General features: G+C 40.9%; 1 protein-coding gene across 5 annotated transcripts in view; it reads left to right on the forward strand.

Moving 5' to 3' along the window:
* Efa6 (Exchange factor for Arf 6) overlaps window positions 1-18,861 on the forward strand; it is a 366,073-nt gene that overhangs the window by 265,266 nt on the left and 81,946 nt on the right. For 4 of the 5 annotated variants that reach the window (XR_010861133.2, XM_067154852.2, XM_067154854.2 and 1 more), the window contains exons 5-7: window positions 6,561-6,805; window positions 10,071-10,264; window positions 17,979-18,171. Coding sequence is in view for 4 of the 5 variants with exons in the window: in XM_067154852.2 (XP_067010953.2) it covers window positions 6,561-6,805; window positions 10,071-10,264; window positions 17,979-18,171 (632 nt within the window). In the remaining variant the exon portion in view is untranslated. The remainder of the gene's footprint in view (window positions 1-6,560; window positions 6,806-10,070; window positions 10,265-17,978; window positions 18,172-18,861) is intronic. The other variant, XM_067154853.2, reaches the window with a different exon arrangement.

The raw sequence follows: 18,861 nt of genomic DNA on the forward strand, positions 1-18,861 counted from the left end.
TTTATCTTGAAATTAAATACTGAATTTAACAAATTTGTGCCACCGTTTTCCCGTGATGTTGAGCAGATCAGTGCGATATGGCAACCCTGTTGTCATAAGAGCAATACTGTTTTCTTAACATGCAATGAACTATAGTGTTACAAGCTGAAATATTACAAACAGTTGAGCAAATACCATAAAAACATCTATCTATGAGGACTGTACACATCCAGTACTCAAAAAGATCATTTAGGGAAGCTGGGAAGGAAGGGAGGAAGAAATGACGAGAATATAAGGGATAGGATCGTCCTTAGAAACAAGTAATTTCCCCAATTTAAGGGAGGAAGAAATGACGAGAATATAAGGGATAGGATCGTCCTTAGAAACAAGTAATTTCCCCAATTTAAAACACCAATACTTAAAACTGGAGGCATTCCGCCTGAATAGGTGAGAATATAACACACACACAGTCGCGCATTCCTCAAAGTTCAGTCACTAAACTTTTGACATGTATTCAATGAAGCACTCGCAAACGAAAAGGAATCACGAGGATATATATTCCAATATGATGTGGAAGTGAAGCAAGCTTGACACCAACGGGAAAGTCCAAAGTTGAATTCCCAGATGTTTGCGAAACCCACGCCGAACGTGGACCAATTTCACTGGCTCGGGCTTATACTGGGACACGTTCAGGAAAACTTATTGCATTATCAGATTGTGATTATTGATGACTGCCCACGTCCAAGTGCTGTAGTATTAGCAGAATTAGATTTCGCGAATATTTCTGGAAAATTATTTTGAAAAAAGTGTAGGGGAGTCGGTTTTATCTCGACACCTTTCACTGGTTTAAGAGAATTTGCCGTGCTTTGAACATGTTGGACATCACACAGATAAATACAAATCAGTTTTAGAAGTACTGCATTTGTAAATTGATCGTGCACAGTGCAGAATGTAACAAAGTACGAGTTCCAATTTTAGGCTCAGCGGACAGGTTATTTAGAGTTTTAGGTTCTCAAGATTACTTATCATTAAAGACTAATGCGTTTTAGACAGTGCAAAAGAAATAGCAGATCTGTACCATTTAAATAAATATATATATTATATACTGTATATTTGTAGGTTTGGATGAATTTTAACTATGTAACACCTTTACAATATTTGTAAACGTATCACAATTTTAATATTATTTTTCGATCAGAGAAAATTGAACTTTTAGTTTCTTTAAAAGTATATACTCAAATAATAATAGTATATTATTCAACAAGCCCATAATGGCAATAACTAAGACACGAGTATGTTTATAACAAGCCCATAATGGCAATAACTAAGACACGAGTATGTTTATAAAACGAGCGAAGCGAGTTTTATAATTTCCATACGAGTGTGTTAATTAGCATTATAGGCGAGTTGCCTACGACTGTTTATGCTCGACGATAATTATAACTCCATTTTTTAATATTCTTAAATTTCTGTCGAGATTTACAGTTAACTTGACTCAACAGAGCGCATGCGCTGGGTTATTGATTTTCCGGGAGTGGATCAGAGACCTTGACAATGTCATGTTTTCAAAGCTTTGATATAAGGTTATCATAACCTACCTTTATTTCAAATACACATTGTTTATTGTACAGTTGGTGAAGTGAATTTGCGAGAATGTGCCTGTGGTTAGAAGTTAATGTGTGTCCGACATGTTCGATTTTGGAAACAAATGCGAAGCTAGTGCGTTGAGCGCAGGTGCGATGCTATCCTTACCTAATTGGTCAAACAGTTGTATCATAATGAAAATCTGAACTCTGATTGGTGGAGAACCTGTATCATAATGCAACTTGAACTATAATGAGCCTCATTAAGATTCAGTTTCCTGGCATATAAAATTAATATTTCGGCATCGTCGAGCATAAGCAGTATTAAACCACCGTAAAAGAAATAAAACAAAGCTTTAGCGATCCTGTGTTTGTTTACATAGATCTAGCATCGCCGTACAGTGAGAGCATTTGAACTAAGAACCAGACGCGTCATATCATTGATTTTTTCGAGTTTGTTAAATTTTATTTTGAAAAAAAATATTTTCGTATATGGAAGTGATCGTTTTAATCAATATGAAAAGTCCTTTGTTCCTAAAGACGGCGAGTCTGATTTTTACAAGGGAACATTGCAGATGATGAATATTAGCTGCTAAGTGGGGGGAGGGGAATGAAATAATCATCTCGAGGATGCATAAAATGATCAGAATACTATGAGCATCATAGATATCACTAATGTTGATTCCACGGAAATAAACAAAATGATTTCAAACCAATCTGGTGGATCAAGGGTGTATCCTGATTTGTAGAAAGAATATTCAGTTATGCTCTTGAACTGGTTGATGATGATTGAATGTAACTGATTGGTTTTTTTTTTTTTTTCATAGCTACTAATAAAATATGCCTTATATTGTAGGTAAAAGTAAACATCTGTCTGTTGTTCCAGGAGGGATGAATTTCGGAGTAAGAGGTTTGTTGTAAGACAGTCGAATTTTTAAATATCGATCTTGAATCTTTCAAAAGTAAGTGCTCCTACGAACCGTTGCTTTACTACTTGGCACCACCAGTAAGACCTGTATTGGCCATTCTTAGTAGCTGATATTCTACGTAGGAGAGTGTAACATGACACACCCTTGTTGGTTCAGATGTTGTCGCTGTATTAGCGATTTCCTCTGTTACTAAACTGTTAATATGTTAGTCTATTTCCTCTTGGTCTATATGGTTCAGTAGTAGAACTTAGTACTGGATTTTCGTAAAGCTACCGAAAGTATTTTGTCTGTGAATGTTTTATGCCTGCAATGTACTGTATCTTCTTTATAAAACTGAGTAGCTGATTGTTGGTTTTGCAACTTGTTAAGAGCCTTAACAACTTGCTGGTGAAAAAGGTGACGGGATTCGACTGGAAGGCTGCAAGACGCCAGTTGGGTTTGAATTTCTGCATGCCTGTGTATAACTCAAACTCGCCAGAGTCCTCCTGCAACCATCTTTCTTTCCATATCCATCTTTGCCTTTCAATATTATTGGCCATTTGTATTTCTCTTCATTTACGTATTTTCGATTGCAAGCATTTAACTGTACTGAAGAGAGGCAGAGCCGTTGAATCCGCTGGATAAGCTCCCAAGGGAGCTGTTCCGGTTGGAGCAGATCGATTGCAATCAAACTTGGTAGAATGATCAATTAAAATTCTCACAAGAGTTTGCTAGTTTATGATTATCACCGAGATACATTATACAGAAGTATTAAAACCTTTATATTAATATACTGTACGTTAATAAAACAGGTTTGCAATGTGTCATATTCTGTTCATGTTGTCAAAATCTCATTGCTGTAGGTATATTTCTACATTGCTCCGAGGAGCTGTTAACTGATCATTCAACCAAGTCCCTTGCATTTTCCTCCCCGTCCTGAGACTCTGGTGAGCAATAACTCTTGTTGCAGCTGCCACGATGTAAGTCTTATTAACTATAAGGTTGGGTTTTGGGACCTGGGAGGGGCAGCACTAAAACTATGTGTAACCTATCCCACTACCGTTTGTTCTTTCCCAAGTCGGCTTCATATTTCACGCTGCAACACTGACACCACATTAGTCATTACTCGTTAAAAGGAACTTTCTGGGAATAGTTCAGTCATACTAGCGTACTCGGTATGATATGAAACCCCTTTCCATACATATTTTCCCCAGGACCAGATTTAGCTCTGCCGCCCCTAGATCAAACAGCCCCTGCTGTGAGTTTTTCAATCATTACTGTCATTAAGGGAGTGCATTCGCAGTAGACAATTGATGGAATGACAGATACATACTCTAAAATTCCTGAAAAATCTAACAAAGTGATAGAACATTAATGATATAATTTAATGTAACTCTTTTTAATGAGAAGACCTTTCCGCGAGTCAGTTTTCCAGCCGTCTTTTTTGCACCAACCTTCCTTAAATATTGAAGCGCGCGAAAAGTGAATTCTGTCTTTCACTCATCCGGTTAGATAAGCCTTTACCCGCTTCAGATTTGAGAAAGAGCGTTCCCCTGAGCAGTCGGTGGTTCATGCCATCCGAAGAACTACTGCATATCTAGATCCGTTTTGCGAAGAAGCTGACATAGAAATGACAATTCGCAACTTTTTTTCTCAATCCCCTTGACAAGTTGCAATAAGATTTCATAGTGAAAACATTTATAGAACAAAAGTGGAGTTAAGATCATTTTAATTTTTAATTTCTGGCAAGGAAGTAGATAATTAATTCAGTTTTTCTTTTTTGCTATTCCGAGTTCTGTGAGCCTATCTCTTAAAAATATTCTTCGTCATATTTTGAAAGCTGCATGAAGACATCCATGTGCTCGAAAAAGAATAACATTAAGAAAAATATGTTCTTTCAATAGAGAGAAGAATATTGCAGGCCAATGAGGCATGTCGAGAAATGCGGACCTTCTGTTCTCTTTCAAGACGACATGTCAGCCTGTAGGCCATATCTTGGACAAAGTGATATATGTTCGTCCTGCTTTCACACTAACCGTAATGCCCCTTTCTGCAAACTGTCTGATGGAATGAGAATTGGATCAGGGACGGCTCCGGGGGGCATGCTGAATCTAGTATTGCTTTCGCATGTGTTGCGCTAGCCGACCTCCCGTGGTCAAGGCCCACATGATTTTAGGTTTACGAGTTCTAGGGAGAGTTTCATTTTCAACGCCCCCAATCTACCGGACCTCTAAGAAGAATCCCAGCGAGGACGGCGTGGAAAATCTCGTTGAAATGATTGGATACCCATTCACCTTATAAAGAGAGGTTTACGAAAATCATGTTGAGTTCCTTCCAAGAAATTAAATCCGTGCTGGTGGTAATACATTGTTTGTGTCTCGGCTTTTTAAAATCATTTATTTATTTATTATTATTATTTGCTATTTGCTTTACGTCGCACCGACACAAATATTCTTACGACGATGGGATATGAAAGACCTAGGAATTGGAAGGAAGCAGCCGTGGCCTTAATTAAGGCACAGCCCCGGCATTTGCCTGGTGTGAAAATGGGAAACCACGGAAAACCATCTTCAGGGCTGCCGACAGTAGGGCTCGAACCCACTATCTCCCGATTACTGGATACTGGCCGCACTTAAGCAACTGCAGCTATCGAGCTCGGTATTTATTATTTTGTCCTTCATTTTAAAATTCCATTCATTGAATGTGTAGCTTACTTCGTTTATTATTGTTTACATTAGGTTTGTCAATTGCATATCTTTTCCCATGTGTACTTCCTCAATCACAACCTTAACCCTTCGAAGTATGAAGGTAACGATGGGCCACTCCCCAGATCTCGTAAAACTAATACCGTCGGGGTCGGAAGAGAACAAGAGTTGGCTGAGGGAGGTCAGACTCACTAGGGGGTCCCTGGTCTCCGACTCACCCTCCCACAGGGGAAGCCTTAAGCTCGGGGGAAAAGAATGTGTGTTCCTTGCCCTCTAAGTCGGTAAGTTCTTTCTCAAGGAAGGCAAGGGAGAGAACTTACCGGCTTAGGACAGCAGTTTTAAGACTTGTTTCCTGACGCTTGCCGTACAACATCACGAATATGAATTCATTTCACTGCGGTGAGGAATAATTCAAACTCGATATCTGTAACTTATCGAAGTCAAAGTAACAAATGATTTCATAAGGAGCGGGTTGACATTTCTTTGAAATTGTGTACGATCTCTAGATGGCGTATTTTTACGTACATTTGTCTTTTCACTTCGTCCAAATTTTGTTTTAGGAGTGGAAGCCCATAAGAGAACACCCCCCCCCCCCCCCCGCAAAAAAAAATAATCATGAAACCCATGATTTAGAGAGACGGTCACATGATAGCCCATGCTAACCCTGAAGTACAACGCTTGTTCAAAAAATAGCCGAACTTCGGAAATGACTCCTTAGTGGGCTCTCCTGCGGCCTCGTCTCCTCGTGAATTAGAACAACGCTCCAAATGCCGTCTCTTCTTATGTCGTAGATGAAGCGCTGTTCCGTCTACGATTCCAGCTTAAGAAAAGGTGAGTTGTTGTCTTCGTTCACGAATCAACAGTCATGGTGGAGGCTCTACAAGTCAGATATGTCTCTCCGTAAACAGCAGACATCTCGACATACACTAACAAGTAATAATAATAATATAACATGGCGTGTGGCCTTCGGAGAGGCTTGACTCCCATAGGCGACCTGCGCGTCGTGATGAGGATGAAATGATGATGAAGACGACACATACAGCCAGTTCTAGTCGCAGGGGAATTAACCTATTATGGTTAAAATTTCCGACCCTGCCGGGAATCGAACCCGGGATCCCTGTGACGAAGGGCTAGCACACAAACCATTTAGCCATGGAGCCAGGCCACTAACAAGTGTTGAACGATAACATCGTTTCAGAAATTCGTGACAAATGGCGGGTTACTTAGCGGTGTTTTCAAAGTCAGTTATTTTTTGAACTGGCTACGTTACTTGGAATCCCGGCAGTGCCAATGCGTGCTGTTTGACGAGTAAGGTCAGGAAATAAGTTTGCACAAGAGGCTCGGATTGCGCGCCGCTAGGGAGCTTACACCGTTCATTCCGCCAGGAGCTACGGGAGTCCGAGGACGAACTGACGACTCTGGGCGAGGATCCAGCGACGCTGGCGGCTGTGGCTAATAAGACTGTCTCCCCCCCTCTGTCGTCGGAGGACGAGAGTGACGTAGAAAGTCTTCACAGCTTTCACTACAGCCCCAAGGCGGTGGACATTCCCTCAGCTATCCGACTGGCCAAGAGACTCTACATGCTGGACGGCTTCAAGAAGTCCGACGTTTCGAGACACCTCAGCAAAAAGTGAGTATTTGAACTACTTCCTACAGCTTATTTACTGCTCATTGTGTGTGCCCCCATGACTTCACTTGTCATTCTTTATACACCAGCTTCCTTCGTCTCTGCAGAAATTCCCAGTAGATTTTTATTTATTTATTTACATTTTACTGAAGAGATGCTTTTTTTCTTCTTTTGCTAGTGGCTTTACATCGCACCGACACAGATAGGTCTTATGGCGACGATGGGATAGGAAAGGCCCAGGAGTTGGAAGGAAGCGGCTTAATTGAGGTACAGCCCCAGCATTTGCCTGGTGTGAAAATGGGAAAGCACGGAAAACCATCTTCAGGGCTGTCTACAGTGGGACTCGAACCCACTATCTCCCGGTGCAAGCTCACAGCCGCGCGACCCTAACCGCACGGCCAACTCGTCCGGTACTGAAGAGATGTATGCTCCAGTTAGAATTGTGCGGTATCTCCTATGACCTTTGTTACAGGGTGCGAAATCAGAGAGAAATGTTGGGGGAGGGGTATATAATTCCCCAGTGAGTAAAGTACCCCTCACCCGGAAAACTGTAAATTTTAAATCTTTTTGTTTGAATTCTATTGCTATAACAAGAATGATAAACACTGGAAAGTTATTTCGTTTGTACTCTCCGTGAGTGAATATTGTCCTATCAGAAACCGCCCACTCCAAGAAGTACAGGAGTGGTGTAAGCAGAGCGATGACAAGGGAGGAGAGCTTCAAGCAAGTTATATTTTTGCCCGGTTTTCAGATGGACTTGCCAGAGCGAAACATGAACAGTAAACTGCAGGTGCAGAGTTGCCACCGCTACGTTGTTTTATTGCTCATTCTATATTATGTGTATTATTGCTGGTGTTTTTATGAAAATACGCACAGTAATATATGTGTTTTACATTGTCCTGATTATTTTAGTGGGGAGGAACCTTTGAGACAAAATCGTCGGTGGGGTAGGGGGCCAAACCCTCCCTCCCCTTCGTGCCGCGATTTCGCACCCTACTTTTTTGTTTGAGTTTTTTTAAAGAATCAAACTATTCTTTAACCTCATAAATCATAACTTAATTGTACGATTCACTTTGCTGAATTCTTCCTGTGTTCTTGAAGGTCACGTGTAATTTTATTTAATTTTATTTTTTAACTGAAGGGGTTACAGGGCGAAAACCACGAGAAATTCTATAATTTCGAAAATAAAATTTTCAATTTTTCTAAAATCTCTTTAAATGTGCATGTTAATCTCCTAGTGGTTCATCCTCTAGAAGGAAACCTCATTGTAAGAGAAGTGAAAAAATTACCATTATTTGCTTCACTTTTGGGGATATTGTGTTTTTGAAAAATATTTATAAATAAAATTTGGAAAAACCAGTCACATCAGTCTGTACAAAACACTTGATAATAATGTACATGTGGGTCATATATCAAATAGTAGCACAGAATTGAAATGTTACATTTAGGTAACCTCAACAGTGGCATTAAGTTGGTGCAGTCCTTACCTTTCTCTGTCTGATACACTTATTGTTTCTTGTACAGGCTGATGTAAGAAGAATTCTGTTACTTTTCTAGTCTGTGATTGCCTGTCATTGTTCCACCAGACAATTCTTGTTGCAAGCAGATGTTTTTAGCTTTTCTTCTTCTCCTGTTAAAGACATGTATAATGTTGGTTGATTGCTTTCAGCTTGACCTTCATTGAGGACCACTCTCCCAAGAATATACATTCTCAGACTTAAATGAAAAGTTTTACATGAACCCGTTGGTCGCCGGGTATTGTTTACCTGTGACCCCAGGTAACTATGATGATGTCTTCAGAATTATTTCTTCTTTCACCTTTATTGCCACATCCCCAGTGTCTCAGTTCCCACCTCCTACTTTTGGAGACTTGTAGAACTGGAAACATTTTCGTTTGAAACAGAGACTCACTTCATAAAGCAGCAGCAATGTGCTTTACGACGCGAGCCGGGTACAGGAGTTAAGAGCAAGGTGCACCTGCAACCCCTGCCCACCCTCAAACAGTCAACAGTTGTTACGTGTCCACTTTTGAAGGCCCATTGCTTCTCGTTACTGTCACAAAGAACTTCACTTCGGGCACAGCTGGTAGCTCATGACTTGGTAGAGTGTGATGCTGCACTTACAACTAATTTTAGTTGTCCTTTAATGTCATCAAAGTTGATCTTTGTATTGTTAGATCACAGCATCGGTGGCATGTGTACTTGATTGTCCCATCTCCAGCCTTTATTCAATCACTGCTGCTGTGTACAGCGTACCTTCCATCACCTCCATTCTGTCAGGAGGCTTTTGTCCCTTCCCAACTGCTTGGGTAGCTGTTGTTGATAGACTATAGAGCATCCAGAATTCAGATTTGTTCATGATATATAAGAAAGATGAAAGTTTGAGATTTCAGTAAGCTCTTTAAAATTACAGCACTGAGGATAAATAATGTGAAGGTGGATAGCTTTTACGATTTGTAGTAGTTTTCAGTGCACATTTACTTATACACTGGCAATCAAAATATTATTAGACCCTTTATAAAATGACAGTCAGTTTGTAAATTTCTTAACACAATTTTTGCCCATAAATAGCTGGCAGTCTCATTAAGAAATCACAACATTCTTGTAGTTCTCTGCATGGGCTTTGTTATTTCATTGTGGTCATCAGTGGGAAGATTTCCTGGTGGCAATGCTTCCTCAGCAACCAATGGTTTATGCGAGAAAGACAAGGGGAAGAAGACGCAGCTAAACTTTCAAATACGTAGTAAAAACGCACAGAAAAACTGGTACAGAACATTGTTATAGAGTGGCTCATCTAATTCCACATCGGACAAAAAAGAAACAAAAACATGGTGGCAGTACTTGTAACTACTTACTGAACTAAAAGTGGCAATATTTTGAAGATGTTTTCTTCCCCCTCTTCTTTGATCTCTAGCTCATAGCTGGTATACAGCTTCCATCCCTTATGATTGATGGTCGACTGTGGCCCTTCAGATCTTCCTCAGTATTCTTGATGCAGTTCATCGGATCTTCCATTGGGTTGGCTGTTGTCATGCTGTAGGTCCAGTGGTGTTCGCTCAACAAATGCGGCTAAAACGTTGCGGTTGCAGCTTTTCAGTGTATTCTTCGGTGGATACCTAATGGTTGTACCTTTCACTGTTGTGTATAGAAATGTAGGCACCTAGTCACACAAGAGGCAAGACAGTTAGTTGCTAAGTTCTGACTGGTACTGTATAACTGTGTCGCTCAACAAACCTGACAAACATGACTCTTGTTTTGTGTTTCTCTAGCAATGACTTCAGCCGAGTCGTGGCCGAGGAGTACCTCAAGTACTTCAGTTTTGAGGGCGACACCTTGGACATCGCCCTGCGTAAGTTCCTTAAGCAGTTCAGCCTGACGGGCGAGACGCAAGAGCGAGAACGAGTGCTGGTTCACTTCTCCAAGCGCTACCTGGATTGTAACCCCGGCACGTTCAACTCGCAAGGTACGGTTGTCTTGTTGGTTTCAGTCATTAGATTTTGTTCATTTTTAAGGTCAGTAGTATAGGACTTCAACTCAGGGTTTAAGCCACGGTTGTACTTTGCTTCTCAATTTCTAAAAATGTGACAAACTTTAAATGTAATTATGCAAAAATGTAACATTGAACTTGAGAAGACAACATTCTTCTGTGTTCCCCCTGGAGAACCCTTATTCCTCCCACAGTGTATGAGTTCATTGGCACCAATCACTGTATTGTGTGGTGTCTGGATGTTCGGTCAAGGTTGGGTAGCTCATGAGCAATCCACATTCTTTTTGAAGAATAAATGAACCATGGCTCGGTAAATGTGAATGGTCGTTCTGCAGTGAGCCAGAGATAGTTGGCTCCATTCAGCTTCTCTCGCAGAGACCCACCCTTTTTCTGCTCTATGTGATGGTTCTTGAAACTTATTCTGGTATATCTAAAGCTCAGCTTTCCTGATTTCTTCTACCCCTGCAATGGTATAATTAGTCAAAAACATTCAGAGATAATATGACTGGGGAGAAGACCTGACCAAGCAAGTTGTTGCTTGATGGAATGTATGAGGCATGTTTTTTAAGTAAGTACTGTTTTGATATAGAAAAAAAGTAATGCATTTTTATAACTATAATTTTTTTTTACATGTAAGCCTGTTTAATTAAGAACTAATATTAGGTTCAATAGTCCACCTTGTCAATACAGTTCACTTTACAGGTGAGAACACATTCAATGTTAAAATATGTTATATATTCTTTGGTACATGTTTCGTCTTATCTGAGACTTCTTCAGCCATAGCGTCTCGTATCTAATTAAAATACATAATTATTAAAATTATTATTATTAAAATGATTATTAAAATACATAATTATTACTGTCTAATAATGAAGTTTGAAATTGCAACAATTTAAGCCTGTACCTTAAACTACTACTCAGCGCAAGTTCTAAGCATATTAAGACGTGTTATATCATGAAACCAACTTTTGAATTCCATCCTCATAAAAATCTGCTGCCTGATGCGCCAGGCACTGCAGCACGATCGTTTTTAGGTCATCATCATCGTTGAGGCACTGATCTCCTAAATGCTTTTTGAAGTGCAGAAACAAGTGGTAGTCACTAGGTGCTATGTCTGGACGATACGCAGGATGATCAAATTGTTCCCAGCCAAATGAAGCGATAAAGTCTCTGGTTCGATTAGCCATGTGAGGTCGTGTATTGTCACGAAGCAAAAGAATCCCCCTTGTGAGCATGACAAGCCGTTTGTTTTGGATTGCACGACGGAGTTTATGTAAGGTCTCTCGGTAAGTCTTGGCATTTATTGTCACCCTGGTGCAAAAAATCCACAAGCAACACACCCTGCCTATCCCAAAACACAGTACACCTTTGCATGACAGACGGTCGCCCACTACACTTCTCGTCGTGGGCATCAGTACAGCCTTCGTTAAAATAATGTTCTGACCCATTCTCTTACCATTCCTTTGCTCACTTCACTTCACTAACCTGCCGATGAATTTCAACAACTGTCACGTCGTTTGCATTTAGAAAATGAATCGCAGCACGTACTTCACACTCAGCGAGAACATTAATTGTCGGAGGCATTTTCAACACTTCAGTGCTTCTGTAATGGCGTTTGTGGCTAGCCTACAGATGTACATACTGAGCGCACGTGCTCTGAACGATGACCGAAGCTCTGCAGCGGCCATATTTAAAGACGGTACTTACTTAAAAAAAACATGCTTTATAGTTAAGGTAACTGTATTTGTAAAAATTGGATGTGTAACACATTATTTTCTCACCCTCCGCTTTTTAATTAAATTTTTATTGCAGTTAAGTTCAGGTACAAAGCAGAAAGACATTTTATTGGTACATGCGCTTTAAAAACTCCCGATGTCTAGGGAGGCAGGGAATCTTCCTCTTTAAAAAGGGAAAGCTAAGTTCTATAATATTCAGTAAGGATGCTCTTTGTAATACAGCGCATAATGCAATATGTATTGTGTCCTCAGTGGATGTTACACCTTTACCTCATAACTTAGAAAATTCTCCCTATTCCTCTCCAAACTCACTTGTGCTATGCATCTGGTCAGTAGTAAAAAAAAAAAAGTTAAGAGAATCTTTGACCCGTTCAAAAGATAGTTCTTTTTAGTGAGCAAACCATTGAGTGGTGTCAGACAGGTGAACCATTTCCAGTTGTGAGCTCATTGCAAGAAAATGGAGCATGTTACTACCAACCAAATTACTTACTGTATCACTGCTGGTTACTGGTACTGAAAGATAAGTTTTGATTAGAAATTAAACGGAACAGAGGCCTAATTTTGAGATGTAAAGTGGAAGTGAAACTTACTTCTGAAATATACAAGAAAAAAATTGAATATTCTTACTGCATATGAGTGGTAGTGTTCAGTATTAATGTGATAGTCTACCATCAGCCATGCCAGGTTCAAGGCATGTAGCTATACCTGTTAGCTTGCATTTCGGAGATGGTGGGATCGAGCCCCACTGTTGGCAGCTCTGGAGATGGTTTTGCAGTGATACAGTGGTTCCTATCGCTAGCCCATGAATATTCCATTCTGAATGTGCTCTATTGTTTTTGCATTTGTAGCAATAACAAATTATTCTCTAAAATCCATCTTGTCCTGTTGGTAATACGAGGCTCATTATGCCTGTAGTCTGTGCACTGCTCGCCTTGCAATAAACACTAGTGTAGCCTCACCCCAGTGCGAGTGTATTTTGAATATGTATATACAGTATGTATGTACGAGGGCAGATCGGAAAGTAACGCACAATAATTCTTTTCTCCTCTGGTATTGCAGCTGAAATGTTGAAATTTCACAATGTTATAGTTTGAAGTTTGCGCTAGAGAGGGTATTTTGTTTTAATGTGCAGCTCTAGCGAGGGAAGCGTGAACTACGAAACAAACATGGTGCGCATGTTACTGTCGTCCTCGTGTGAAGAGCAGTGAAGTGTAGTTAGATATTTGTGGACCAAAGGGCATACACCAAGTGAAATTCACAGGGACATGCGTGGTGTGCATGGGGATGAGTGTCTGGATCGTAGCTATGTCTCCAGGTGGTGTGTGTGTTTCGAAGAGGGCCGTGTGGACCTTAGTGATTCGCCATGTTCTGGGTGGCCGGTAACAGCTTCAACTCTGCAGAATGTCCGCGCCATTGAGGCAGCAATTTTGAACGATTGGCGTGTGCACCTGCGAGCAGATGTTCAACACTTCCTATGGTGCGGTGTACGACATTGTTCACGACACATTGAAATTCCACAAAGTTAGTGCTCGCTGGGTGCCTAAGAACCTGACAGACAACTACAAGGGCCAGCAAATGATGGCGAGCATGGATCACTTAACACATTATGCCGCAGAAGGGCACGACATTCTGATAGGAATCATCACTGGTAATGAGCTGTGGGCGTACCACCACACGCCTGAAACCAAGCTGGCTTCTACGGAGTGGAATCGTGCTGGTTTCAAAGTACGAAAAATACTCGAAGTGACTCAGTCTGCTAGGAAAGTGCTTGTGACAGTGTTCTGGGACATGTTTGATGTGTTATTGGTGGACTTTGCTGAACATGGGACCACTGTGAATGCTGCAGTCTACATTGAAACCCTCTTGACAAACGCCGCAACATTAATGCCGACAGTGTCGAACTTCTTCACGACGAAGCCTGTCCCCATGTTGCTGCTCCTGTTTGTGAGAAACTCACCAAATTTGGGCGGGAGGTGTTCCAGCGTCCTCCATACAGTCCGGACTGGGCACCGATGGACTTTCGTCTCTTTGGTCCCATGAAGAAATTCCTGGCTGGCCAACACTTTGCGACAGATGTGGAAGTGAAATCAGCTGTCTGCAGGTGGCTATACTCCAACCAAACAGACGTCTACGAACAGGGCGTGTTGAAACTGGCACCACGATGGGAGAGATGTGTTGAGAAACTTGGTGACTATGTAGAAAAGTAGGTCAATTCTTTCATTTGTGCTTTGTTTGCTTTTGGTACATATTAAACTTATTGTGTGTTGCTTTCCGATCTGCCCTCGTATGTCTGTGTACCCCTTAATTCTGTTTCCTGGTACAGGGTCGGGAAGTGTTTTCAATACTCCAGGAGCAAGTTACATAATTTTTATTTCTGCGATGATTTGATATGCTGCATAAATAATAATTTTTCATTTGTGAATTTTTGCAGTATTTTTTAAAAAAACTTTCTAGCTAAAACCCTCCTTCAAGTCCTTGTGCAGCTCAATGGTTTGATTGTTCAACTTGTTCTAACTAGTGTGTCCAACCAGACAGAAATATACTTCAAACAAAAGACAGTATCTTTTATGGAGAAAGATTATTGGCATGTATAAAATGAGGATTGGGACAACTGCCTGGAGAGTTTGTCCTTATTCCTAGTGCTCTGTCTTCAGTATTGTTCAATTACTTTGTGTGGTCTTCATGTAATGTAAATCATTTTAACTGTTCTAGTGCTAAGGATTGGCAGAAGAATTGACAATTCCTTTGCTGAATTATTTTCATAAGTGTACCTCATCACCCATCAACTGTGATATTAATTAGCTTTGTATTATACATGTACCTTTGACACACACGTATACTTACTGTATTTATTACCTTGATGTAATTATTGTATGTGCTTAAACTACTGGAATGACTTCATCTTCTGATTAAGCTAGAGAGCTCTTCAATTAGACTGTCAGAAGGCAGATTACTATTTCATTATTACGGTTCTTGAAGAAATACATGCTTAGCTATCAGCTATTGTGACACACAGTCTAAACCTCCAATGTCAGATTCACAAACAATATTTCCCCTTTTCTAATTCCTGTATTATAAAACTGTATTTTCCTGTCTCTTCCACACCATTGATATGTATAGGGTCTCCCATATAAACTAGGACTGATAGCACAGTGTTTCTACTCTGCGCTACGGCAGCTGCCTCAGCCGAACTTATGTCGCGTGCAGCTGCCCTTCCTTAAACGTGTATACAATCTTATATGAAATCATACCTTATAAAAGATGCGGAAAATGTCTTCCTTCCTGGGTTATGCAGGCATTATATTTGGTAACCACATTCTGGCTGACGCGACTGATTTCTGCTACTGTAATGTTTCTGATTTCAATCATAATGTTTTCTTTCCGTTCTTCCAGTGTATGACTATTTGTTCAATACACTTTTTTTATTTCAATTTACCCCAGAAGTAAAAATCAAACACTGTTAGATCTGGTGAACGAGGGGGAAATAGACAATCATTGAATACTCGGTCTGCAAACACTTCCGAAATTGTAAGAAGGGAATCTTCTGCTGAATGAGTAGGAGCTGATTCTTGTTGAAACCACCCATGCGATTTTTCTTCTTCCGTTAACTGATGGAAGAAGGGCATCAAAATGTCATCTTGGTACCTCTCTGCATTTACTGTCGTCTCAAAAAAAATAGGCCCAATTATTCGTCTTGCACTAATAACACCTGTCATAATGAGGGACTTCATAAACACCATTAGGATTTTCTGCACACCAATAGTGAGAGTTATGACTGTTCACACGACAAGTAAGATGAAACCAGAGCTTGTACATACGAAAATACGGTGTTGCAATGATAACTGCCTCAACATGTTAACAGCTGAGATTCAGACTGGCAACTGATGCTTACCAGATCAAACACGTGCAGGCTGCTTGCAAGGTCATGTGCAGGCCTCGCAAAATGCAGCTTATGGATCAGAGAGTAAAAACACAACTTCGACGGTCTTAGTTTATATGAGAGACCCTGTCCTTGCTATGGACTATGAGCAACAGACCGTTTGAGCTGAACGAAGAATAGTTTGGCTACGTTTTGAGAATGGAATCAATAAAAAAGATTAATGGAAAAACTGTAGACCCAGAGATGACAGGTTTGGTGGCCTGCTGGAGTGGGGAATTAATAACATCACTGTGCGAGTGCATTACTAAATGCTTCTCAGAAGTCTCCTTCTAATTGTCTTCCAGCTACATTTTAGCAATCCCATGTTAATATGACGAATTTCAAGGCAAAATTCTTGAGAAGCTGTGAATGAATATGATTCATTTTCATCTAATATGTACGAGGTCAGCTGTGGTGTGACACACTAAGGAATGCTGGCAGGGTCTACAACAACACTATGATGTAACCATTGTTGCAGATGCGAGGCAAGGACTTGTAACAATGTTATTTGTTCTCAAAATCGATGTGATGGAATGAGAGGTGCATGAACCTCTTGAAATCAATATAAATGGTGAAAATCTGAAGTCCGTGGACAAATTCCAGTATCTGGGTAGCATTGTAACTTGTGCTCCTTGTTGGAGCAGCAGCTTGTCTGTTACGTGCCAAACTATGCACATGGTGGCTATGATCCTTAACGCTTCAAGTCTTTAGCCGGTTCGAATCCTGTTGGTGCAAAAAAAAAGAAAAAGAAAAATGCTATCACAATGTTGACTAGCAGCTGGGACAGATGTTTCTGATCACTAGGTTGTGTGCCAAAAGCCTCGATTCAATTCAAAATCTCTCCGCAGTGTTCATATGGATTGAGGACATATGACGCTGGTGACGGTTATTTGTCTGTCGGATGGAGATGTTAAGCATCAAACAGACCTCTTGGTGCTATTCAACATGAGAATGCTATGTGTGCCCACACTGGGTTATACCCTCTCCCTACCTATTATCATCTTGCACATAGTCACGCAGGTCGCCCATGGACGTCAAATAGCAGGCAAACCAAACATGTCCTCGGAACACTCCTAGCACTAGAGCCATATGCTGAATAAATAATTAATTACATAAATAAACTGGCTGTGTTCATATCAGTCCGGTACAGTTCTTCTCATGCCAGATAGATAGATACGGCTCTCAATGAAACCTGTAAGGTGATTAAAGGTTACTTAAAGCCTACTCCAACAGATAAGCTCTATTACATGACTGGAATAGTACCACCCTGTGTGCATAGAGAAGTAGCTGCCAACAGGGAGAGATTTAAAGTGGAACAGAGCAGCACCCACATGCTGCATGGAGATAGTCCTCCTGTCGTCAAGACCCAAATTATTTTAGATTTACAAAGTCTGGGGAGTCTTTCATTTTCAGCGGCCTCATTCTACCGGACCTCTTTCTAAGAAGTGAATGGATCCTTAGAGAGGTTTATGACAATCATTGTGGCTTTTGAGTTCCTTCCAAGAAATTAAATACATGCTGGTGGTAATACATTTCAAGAGTTCTGTTGCTCAGGGAACTCGACGTGATTGTCTCTCTTTTTGCTTTTAAAAATCTTGTATTTATTATTTTGTCCATTTTAAAATTCCATTCATTGAATGTGCAGCCTACCTTGATAGCCTTGTTGTTTCTTCTAGAAACATATTGCAATGTGCATGGGTTGTCCAGGAAGGGACAGATAATTAGGCGGCTTAGGTCTTGTTCAGCACCACATTCACACGAGGTGTCTGTGTTTGCTGGAAGGATTCCCCATTTCTTCAGGTTGGTCTTGCATCGAGCGACATCCACTCTTAAGCAGTTGAGGGACCTCAATACAGGGTAAGGTAGGTCGGTGCCAGGAGCTAGTTCTTCCTTTGGTGACATGTCTGTGTCTGAACAATGAAAATAACTTACAAGATTGCAAAACTATCAGGTCTTCATCCTGTAAAGTATTCAGTCAAAATGGCTTAAAACAGCTTGTATCTGTCTCAACACTGATGTTTGCTTTTGGTTCCAGATGCTGTTCACACTCTCACCTGTGCCATCATGTTGCTCAACACCGATCTTCACGGTCAGAACATCGGTCGCAAGATGACGTGTACAGAGTTCATCGAGAACCTGTCGGAGCTCAACGACGGAGACAACTTTCCTCGTGAGGTGCTCAAGCTGCTGTATCATGCCATCAAGTCATACCCTCTGGAATGGGCGCTGTGAGTTCCACTTCATTGTACATCTGTAGTCTTTTAGGATAATTGGAGATTTAACCTGTTCAGATATGACCTGCACATGTCAGAGCTGCTGAAGAGTCCCAGACACATCGTAGGGGGACTGGGTAGGATTTATGTCAGGGGAATAGGCATATGTACTCCCCCCAGTAGAATGGAGATAGTCTTGCAGAATGACATCCTAGTACAGCTGACCTGTTACAGTTCCTCTCTTGAGGTGTATGCAAACCCATGATAATGCCACCCCTACATTCTGGGTGGTATCTGGTTCCTGGTTCATGCCAGAAAATTATTGCTGAGACTATACCTGGATTTGTCAGTGAAGAGAACCTGGGACCATTGTGTTGATGGGGTGAAAGTTCCTTATGGGGATCACTGTAAGTACCTAGGTGTTAATATCAGGAAAGATTTCCATTGGGGTAATCACATAAATGGTACACCGAGCTCGAAAGCTGCTGTCGCTTAAGTGGGGCCAGTATCCAGTATTCGGGATATAGAGGGTTCGAGCCCCAATGTCGGCAGACTTGAAGATGGTTTTTGTGGTTTCCTATTTTTACACCAGATCTCTGCACACAGTTATGAGGATATTTAGGGGTTGTAGTAAGGATGTAAAGAAGAGGGCATATAAGTCTCTGGTAAGACGCCAACTAGAGTATAGTTCCAGTTTATGGGACC

The sequence above is a fragment of the Anabrus simplex genome, chromosome 10 (assembly GCF_040414725.1).
Source record: "Anabrus simplex isolate iqAnaSimp1 chromosome 10, ASM4041472v1, whole genome shotgun sequence".
Classification (NCBI taxonomy): domain Eukaryota; kingdom Metazoa; phylum Arthropoda; class Insecta; order Orthoptera; family Tettigoniidae; genus Anabrus; species Anabrus simplex.